Source organism: Panthera leo, chromosome B3 (genome assembly GCF_018350215.1).
Source record: "Panthera leo isolate Ple1 chromosome B3, P.leo_Ple1_pat1.1, whole genome shotgun sequence".
In the NCBI taxonomy this organism is placed as follows: domain Eukaryota; kingdom Metazoa; phylum Chordata; class Mammalia; order Carnivora; family Felidae; genus Panthera; species Panthera leo.
Window position 1 is genome coordinate 136,290,668 of NC_056684.1, and position 9,707 is coordinate 136,300,374.

General features: G+C 46.7%; 1 protein-coding gene across 1 annotated transcript; it reads right to left on the reverse strand.

The window, feature by feature from the left end:
• Positions 1-959: 959 nt before the first annotated feature.
• IFI27L2 (interferon alpha inducible protein 27 like 2) lies at positions 960-2,745 on the reverse strand. Its single transcript, XM_042940689.1, has 4 exons — positions 2,621-2,745; positions 2,425-2,454; positions 1,761-1,922; positions 960-1,180 (listed from the first exon to the last, which is right to left on the reverse strand). Exons 1-4 carry the CDS (start codon positions 2,664-2,666, stop codon positions 978-980), a joined length of 441 nt encoding a protein of 146 aa, XP_042796623.1. The 5' UTR covers positions 2,667-2,745; the 3' UTR covers positions 960-977.
• Positions 2,746-9,707: the final 6,962 nt, after the last annotated feature.

The following is a 9,707-nucleotide window of genomic DNA, read 5'->3' on the forward strand; positions in this document are numbered from 1 at the left end:
CTCTCACATTGCAATCCTGCGTCCGCTCTCTTGAACTCCAGACCCAGAGTCTACGACAGTAGGTTGTCTGGATTTTTCGTGTTGTAGGTTGGGAGTGACGCTCTCTCCAGCTTTCTACATCCTAAGTGGCCTCTCCTTTGGATACGTCCACAAGTGGGAGTCTACAAAATGCAGAGGGTGCCCCTAGAGGCCCCCAGACTATTTACTGGGGTGTAAGCAGAAGTTGTAGAATTTCTATTTCTATTTATGTTATATCTCATTCTTAAAAACAAACAGCAACTCCAGAGAAGAGACCTTTCTGGCAGGAAGTAAGCCCTCACTGTGGACTTGAGTGGAAACAGGGGATACCAATCGCACCTGTTGCCAGGGTAGGAATTGGAGGATTTTTCCAGACACGGCGTAGTGACCATTAGTGATTCAGTCTCCTTGCCTGGAAGCGCCCAGAGCCCCACTGTGACATTCAACATACTAAGTTGTCCCGGTGATTTGCTTGCCAGCCTCCCCACAGGACTTTGAGGTCAGGCAGGGAAAGGCCAGTGTCTTGCTCACATCCTGATATGAGCAAGACACTGGCCTTTCCCTGCCTGACCTCAAAGTCAGGATGTCTAGTGTCCATACATAAGGAAGGGCAAAGTGCTCTGTCGTCAGTGGCTCAATATGTATCCTGGCTACCCCTGACCCCAGCTGCCCAATGGGAACTTTTGTCAACCCCCATCACTAAATGAGGGGGGAAAGTGAGGCCCACAGAAGGCCAAAGAATGGTCCTGGGTGTATACAGCCTGGATGTGGTCATCGCTTGTGAGACTAGGATGAATCAAAGCCTCCTGCCAACTGATTCTGTGCTTAGCCTGCCTCTACCCCCTCCACAAGGCAGGTGGGGAGGATGGGGTGATTTGGAAAACTCCAGTCCCCCCCCCCCGCCCCCCCCAACAGGGCTGCAAGGAGCAAAGACGTGGAGGTGCATCCACACATGATTTTTATTTCTCCTGTTTCTCTGAACTGAGCGGGGGGTTTGGAGGTTGAACTTGGGATTCAGTTTCTCCTGGCTGTTCCCCTTCAGACCCGGGTTCTTCTGGGGAAGAGGAAGAAGGTTCCTTTTTTGAGCCTCCAAGCAAGGCTCCAAAAGCTGACCCAATGGAGGCCAGGAGGATGTTGGATGATGTGGAGAGTCCAGCTGCCCCTGAGGAATAGACAGAGGGTGAGTACTGGAACCTGCAGTGGCCAGTGGCCCCGACCCCTCTGGATGTCTGAGGCCCAGAGACCTGGATCCCTCCACTAGGTTCTGAAACCCCCAGGGCTCCACTTTGGGGAGACGATGCTGGAGGTGGCAAAGACAGGAGAGGGGGTGAATCTATGGGAAGTTAGAGACAGAGGACAGTCAGCCAAAGATCCAGTGAGCGACCGGTCCCCTCACCTTACACAGGAGGCCACTGAGGCCCGGAGGGGAAAGGACCCACCTAGGCCACCCCCGTGTCAGATTTGGGTAGGGCTGTACCCAGAGCCCTGGGCTCCTTCCCTTCTTCTCCCTCTCAGAGCCCCTTACCCCTCCATTCTCACCAAACTTCACTCAAAAGGAGCCAGAAAGAGGACAGTGAGGGACAAAGGACCCGGGAGGATGAGAACCACGGAACTGGAGGGAGCTGAGCCCTCCCTCAGGCTTAGCCTCTGGGGTGAACGCCCTCCTGGCTCTGCTCCTCTCCCCACTATCCTGCCCTCCCCCACCCCTCCCCCGACCTGTCCACCGCCCACCCAACACTTACCCACCGACTGAAGCGTCGCCACCAGGCTGCCCGCGGCGACTCCACCCCCGTTGGCGACCGCGGCGGCGGACATCATCTTGGCCGCTAGGGACGAGGCGGCGATTCCCGCCCCGGTGAAGCCCATGGCGCCCAGCACCACGGGCACGGCCCCCACGGCCACGACTGCGGGGAACAGGTGCTGGGTCTTGGCGCGGGCCAGGGGAAGGGACCCCTCCCGAACTCCTTGGCAGTTTCAGGGGCCTGTCTGCTCTGAACATCGATGGGACACGGCAACTCGTTGGTGGTGGGGGGGGGGGGTCCCAAAGCAAAGAGAAAGGGGGGGATGTGGAGTCAGGTGGGGGACAAAGAGGTCACGGGAGGCCCACCCAGGAAGTGGCAGTGAGATACCGGGGAAGTCACTGCCCGTCACTGTGTGTGCGTGGGTGTGTAAATGTGGGAGGTGAAATATACCACTGCAGTTTGTATCAACAACACCCCCAGTCAAAGGAAATCTCTACGCGCTCGTTAGAAGGCCTAAGGGTGCAGCCAGGCCCCGGATCAGGCGTCCTCTTCCCGGGAGCAGTGTGAGCGCGGCTCTCTGCTCCTAACATTCACCCCGGCGGCCCTCCCAACCCGCATCTCCGCAGTCCCCTCCCCGGCTACGCAGGGGATCCAGGCGACTCACCTCCTCCCACTGCGGCGGCAGCCGCCCGTTCTTGGGACACGAAAAGGGAAGAGAGACGGAGAGTGAGTTAGCTAGGTAATAGGTGGAGGGAACGGAGGAAAACAGCGGGGCGTCTGGCCCGTCCTAGGTTGGGGGTCCGGGAGGCCTGCCCCCCACCCCAGCCCAGGCTGCCAGCTCCCTGCAAAGCTAGACTCACTCATCATAGTGCCGCCTTCCTTGTCCTCGCGGAGCTCTAGAAACATCTAAGCACCAGCGGGGGTGATTTCCTGATTTCCAATGGAAACTCGGCCTGCCCCTCTCGGGGCAGGCCCTTCCGCGCGGTCAGCCCCTAGCAAAACCCAGAACCAGTCCTGCCCCGCCCTCCGCCCCGCCCCGCCCCACCCTCCGCCCCGCCCCGCCCCGCCCCAGCCCCCAAGCCCCGCCCCGCAGCCCCACTCCTCTGCTTCTCCGCTGGCCTGTCCCTGCAGCTGAGCCCCCCACTCCTCCCCTGGCTCTTCTGCCCGCTGGTGGTTTCCCTCCTTCTTGGTGGCCCCGTCAAAGAGAAAAGCGTCCTAAAGCATCTGAACAACAGAGAAATGGTTTCCAGCGATAAAGAAACAAAGAAATATAACAATGTGAAGAAAAAATACGGGTGACTCCTGAAAAACATGGATTTGAACAACATAAATCCACATACATGCGGATTTTTAATAGGACAGTGCTGTAAATACATTTTATCTTCTTGTGATTTTCTTAAAAATTTTTTAAAAATGTTTATTTATTTTAGAGAGAGAGACAGAGCAGGAGCAGGAGAGGGGAAGAGTGAGGGAGACACAGAATCTAAAGCAGGCTCCAGGCTCTGAGCTGTCAGCCCAGAGCCCGATTAGTGGCTCGAACTCAAGAACAGTGAGCTCATGACCTGAGCGGAAGTTGGACGCTTAACTGACTGAGACACTTAGGCGCCCCTCTTGTGAGTTTCTTTTCTCTAGCTTACTTTATTGTGAGAACGCGGTGTATAATGCATACAACACAAAATAGCTGCAAATTGACTGTTTAGGTGGTTGGGGAGGCTTCTGGTCAACAGTAGGCTATTACTAGTTAAGTTTTGAGGGAGTCAAAGTTATAGGCAGATTTCCCACTGTGTAAGGTGTTGGTGCCCCAACCCTCCCTCCCCCATGTTCAAGAGTCAACCACATTTAATTTCATTTCCACAGGGAGACACATTTTGGCACATTTCCTTCCAGTCTACCTCATCAAGGTTGCCCAGTTTCTGTCACACTCTGAAAACGTAACCCCCCTTACCAAGTTCCGATCACAATGTGCACACTACCTTGCAAGCTCCCCATTTAATGGGTCATTTAAATTTCCCCAGGCTGCTTAATATTCTTCCACAGGATTTTCTTTAAAGTCAAGTTTATTGAGATATAATTTACACACGGTAAAATTCAACCTTTCAGTGGACACATCTATGGGTTTGGGCAAACTTTTACAGTCGAGGAACCACCAGCTCAGACGTGGAGCATTTTCTTTCTTTTTTTTTTTTTTCAAGTTTATTTTTATTTATTTTTTTTTTTGAGAGAGAGCTAGAGAGGTAGTGGAGGGGCAGAGAGAGAGGGAGACAGAATCCCAAGCAGGCCCAGGCTGTCAGCACAGTGCCTGATGCGGGGCTTGAACTCACCAACTATGAGATCATGACCTGAGCCAAAGTCAAAGTCAAGAGTCGTGCTTAACTGACTGAGCCACCCCAGGCGCCCCGGAGCATTTTCAACACCATCACCCTCTCCCCACACCTTGTCTCATGCTCCTTTGTAGTCAGTCTTGCTGGACCCCAGCCCCTGGCGACCACTCATTTGTTTTTATGTCCCTACACGTTTGCCTTTTCTAGAACTTGTATGTGTTTTGTACTTATCATCAAACAGCTATCCTGTGAATGTGCTGTAGTTCAAGGTATCAGCACCCCCACCCCCCAAGGGTTTAAATTCTTTCCAATTTTTGTTCATATAAGTGCTGATAAGTGCTTATAAGTTCTTATGAGTTCTTATACGTGGCAGGAAGTGCTTAGGTCACCATGCACAGATAGTTTTTTGATAATATGTTCCTACAGGTAGAGTTGTTGGGTCGGACACTATGCATTTCTTATGGAACTTGATATTTATTGTTAGGATGCTCTCCAAAAATATTGTGTCAGTTTACCCATCTCTCAGAAGTATGTGAGAAGATCTATTTTTTTCCTATTCCTCACCAACAGTTACCTTTGTCAATAAAAAAAAAAAAAAGAAAAGATTTGCGGTGAAAGGTGGAAAATTGTGACTTATTTACATTTCTTTTACCACTAATGAGGCGCGAAAATAAAAGGAAACCTCGCTAAAATGGAGTTGCGAGGCCAGCAGGGGGAGCTCTCACGCCCTACCGCTCCTCATCAATTGCAGACCCCCAACCGGAAGAGACCTACTTTCCAAGTAGATACTACTTTAGTTGTTGCTTGACTACCCCAGGCGGAGGAAGGTTTTCCGCCTACTCTGGCAACAGCCCAGCCAAAAAGAGAGCCACACCACAGAGCCAATGAAGAGCCAGTCTGCTTTGAACTTCCAGTTGACGCCAACAGACTTTTTGTTCATATAACAGCCCTCCCAACTTACCCATTCCCTTTTACCCATTACCCAAAGAGCTTATTTCTTTGTTCCCCAGGCTTGCCTATGGCTTTGCCATAGGTTTTGTGTCAGGGATTGTAATTCTCCGCTCTTCCTGAATAGACCAATTTTTACTGATAAAATATGTGGCAGTTTTATTTTTAAAGTTAATAGAGGCTTTTTTAAAAAATGTGTATTTATTTTTGAGAGAGAGAGAAACAGAGCACTAGTGGGAGAGGGACAGAGAGAGAAGGAGACACAGAATCCGAAGCAGGCTCCAGGCTCTGAGCTGTCAGCACAGCACCCTACACCGGGCTGAAACTCATGAACTGCGAGATCATGGCCTGAGCTAAGCCCCGATGCTTAACCGACTAAGCCACGCACGCGTCCCAACAGAGGCTAACTATTTTTAAGTTTATTAGGCTTGTGCAGTCCTTGCTTTGTAAGTTACCTTCTCACATTCTTTTTCCTAGGGAGGTGTTATTTTTTTTCCCCCTTGCAGATATATAGGAATTATATATTAACTCTCTTAATCCCTTCTTACGGATGTTGCCGAATTTTGTTTCAAGTTCATTACTTATTTTTTGCCCTTTTTAACACAAAACTTTTTCATACTTATACAGATTTGCCGATCCTTTATTATTTTGTCTTTGTGTGCTTAAAAGGGTTGTTCCCGTTAGCTATCAGGTACATCATCACCTGTGTTGACTTTAGGTTCTTCTGGGGTTTCATTTTTAAGCCCATCTGGAATTCAGTTTGGCACATACAGGGCGCTTTGCATATACCTATACATGTCTTAGCTGTTCTCATATCGTTTATTAAATCATCTTTCATTTCCTCTCTGACCTGAAATTCTATCTTTATATTCAAAATGCACGTACTGGTAGATGTATACCAGGATAGGTGTTTTGGAATTTTCTGTTTCGATGAACTATCTCTTTTGGCAACAGTATCACCCTGTTGTAACGTTTATAAACTTATGTTCGATTTAATATCTGCTCATTTTGATTTAGGTTTAAAAAATATTCTGGGGGCACCTGGGTGGCTCAGTCGGTTGGGTGTCCGACTTCAGCTCAGGTCACGATCTCGCGGTCCATGAGTTCGAGCCCCGTGTCGGGCTCTGGGCTGATGGCTCAGAGCCTGGAGCCTGCTTCCGATTCTGTGTCTCCCTCTCTCTCTGCCCCTCCCCCGTTCATGCTCTGTCTCTCTCTGTCTCAAAAATAAATAAAACGTTAAAAAAAAATTTAAAAAATATTCTGGCTCTTCCTACCTTTTAATTCTTCAGATGAACTTTAAAAATATTTCAATTTCCAAAAAAAAAAAAACAAAAAACCTTCCTCTTTTGATTGAAATTTAGTTTTTAAATTTTTTAAATGTTTTTATTTATTTTTGTGGCAGAGAGAGACAGAGCATGATCAGGGGAGGGGCAGAGAGAGAGGGAGACACAGAATCGGAAGCAGGCTCCGGGCTCTGAGCTGTGGGTGGGTGTGTGCACGTGTGTGTGTGTGTGTGTGTGTGCACGTGTGTGTGAGTTTAGCACTTCATTGCTTTGTGGCACTACAAGCGGCTCCAGACTTATTTTGTATATTTCCCATCCCAGTCCTAGTACTGGAGTCCCGGTTTCTTTTATTGGAGCACGTAATTAGCAATATGTGCAAGCTAGGTGTGCTCATTGCTACTGGGCTATCATAGCTTCTAAGACCCTCTTAGCTACAGAGCAAAGAAATATACGCGTGTATACTAACCCATATGGGTACACCTATCTATACTGTTATTTTCATTTGTGACCACTTGTATCAATGTTGAACTAAACAAGAGTTCATACTGATACCTCAGACCCTAATGCATTACCACATGGATCGTTCTTGCTTCCTCTCTTCTTCTTCCATTTCTTTTTTTTTAATTTGGGGGGGGCAGCAGGAGAGGGACAGAGAGAGAGAGAAAAATCTTAAGCAGCCTCCATGTTCAGCGAGGAGGCTCCACGTTCATCAAGGAAACCGATGTGGGGCTCGATCCCATGACCCTGGAATCATGACCTGAGCCAAAATCAAGAGTCGGATGGTCAACCCACTGAGCATCCAAGCACCCTGCTTCCTCTTCTTTCTTATCTGTTAACTCCCACTCTAGTAGGGAAAAACATTGCTCTTTCCTTCCATCATCCACTTACTTAATTTTTCAGTTCCACGATATAAAAGGGGTATCAGAGTTGTTGATCCATGACTACTTATTTTTATGAAGTTTAAAGATACTTTGTAATGCTTTCCACTATCCTGAAATGAAATTCATAGATAATATCATCTAGCTACATGCAATATATCGCCCAAACTGCAATACGAAAGAGAAATAAAAGGAAATTACTTATAATAAAATAACGCATATTTCAATATCTATGTGCTCAAGCACTATTATACCAGAAAAATATAATGAATAAGTTGCTTGTGTCTATTTAAGTTTTTCAAATTTTTTTTTTTTAACATTTATTTATTTTTGAGAGACAGAGAGAGACAGAGCATTGAGCAGGAGAGAGAGAGGGAGACACAGAATCCGAAGCAGGCTCCAGGCTCTGAGCTTGTCAGCACAGAGCCCGATGCCAGGCTCGAACCCACAGACTGTGAGATCATCCCCTGAGCTGGTCAGATGCTTAACCGACTGAGCCACCCAGGCGCCCCATGTCTATTTAAGCTTTGATACAATGTAATATTCATCTGAAAGTTATTAACATTTTTTATATTTGATAATTTGAAACAAATGCTTCAGAAACATATCTATGTATCTTTACCCATTTATCTATATATAGTTACCATGAATGTGGCAGCTGCAAATACAGACCGATTCAAGTACCATGAATAACATTGCCCCCAGCAACACGATTTTCCAAAATGGTATATAATTCTGGCACCAATTATGACGTGCGGGGAATTTTCCTCCGCATCACCAAGTCATTCTCTGACACCAGCTGGGTGTCCTCCAATTCAACTCAGTCCGGACATATCTCCGGGGAGATAGGGTCACATCCCATAGGTTAAGAGCGCAGTCCCACAAGACAGTTCTCCACTGCAGATGCCAGTTTCAAGTCCAGATTGTTACTTTGTGATATTGCCCAAGTGGCGATAAATCAGAGGTTTCCATGACCCCCTCCTTGGGTTTGGATTAATTTTCTAGAGCCGTTCACGGGACTCGGGGAACCGGTTTTCTCGCTAGATTGCCAGTTTGTTACAAAAGACAGTCAAGCTATGAATCAACTGCCAGATCAGGAGCGACGTCCCCAGCAAAGAAGCTTCTGTCTTCACGGAGTTCGGGGCCTGGCCCGGCGGCAGGTTGAAAGCATTCTGGTTCAGCAAAACCTGAAGCTCTCTGGACCCTCTCGTCGGGGGGTTTTATAAAGGCTTCATTACTTAGGCATGATTGAATCAATCATTGACCATCGGTGATTGCTTCAACTTCCAGTCCCTCACCGGTCCCTGGAAATGAGGGGGTGGGGCTGAAAGTTCCAGCCGTGTACTTTGTAGTTCATTGCTCTGGTCTCAGTGCACCCCACCCCTTTAGGAGATTTCCAAAAGGAGTTGCCACATTAACAAAAGCTTAGCGGTGTTTGAGGGGGTTGTTGTGAATAACAAGACAGACACTTCACCTTCATGGCCCTGAAGTGACTTCAGGAATTGAGGACAAGAGACCAAATATTATGACAAAAGAAAGATTCTCCCGGTGCTCTTACGGCTCAGGAAATTCCAGGAATTCGAGGAAATGTGAGGCCGGGAACCTTGTTCTAAGTTCACAATATATATTTAGTATAAATGACAATGTCACACATGGTGGTAAAGTTCAGTTGGTAAAGTTCAGACCAAACCAAAGTACAATCTCCCTGATTTGCAAGAAAGTTGCAATTACTGAAAAATTCTATCTACGTTAAAACTACAAAAAAATACGTATAAAATACGGTAACGTTCTAGGCTCGGACAGTTATTAGTTTTTTGTTTACATGAAGGGACTTTTGAAATTTCTACAGGATAACTTGTAGCTGTGAGAGATGGTCCTGCATCCCTGGTCCCTAAGTACATAGGTACTGGTAACATACGTCCGTCATTGTGCCTAATTAAACTAAATTAAACTAAGCTAAACTAAGCTAAACTAAACTAAACAAGATAAAGTAAAGTGAAGCAAAGCAAAGTAAAATAAAGTAAAATAAAAAGTAAAATAAATAAAATAAAATAAAATAAAATAAAATAAAATAAAATAAAATGAAAATCTCCAAGATGTCCTCTAGGGGGCAGTAGCATCCTGTTAAAAACTATCCTCTTAGCCAGTAACTTAAAAAAACCTAGGGATCTTAGGGATGTTTATAATTATTGAAAGAAAACAGAAAATAAATGAACCAATGAAAATCTTATTTGGGGCATTCATTTTAAGAACAATTTGTGCATATTGAGTATTTAACTTGTGTGTAAGAACTTGGTACGTGTGACAGAATTCAGATTCCAATTTTAATGGTGTACTTCAGTCAGAGATTTAATCTTGTGATTATAAAGTTGAAAAAGATTCTATTTGTCAACCAACTTTGCAAATAAGTATTTAAGAATACCTAAATTTAAGGGGCGCCTGGGTGGCGCAGTCGGTTAAGCGTCTGACTTCAGCCAGGTCACGATCTCGCGGTCCGTGAGTTCGAGCCCCGTGTCA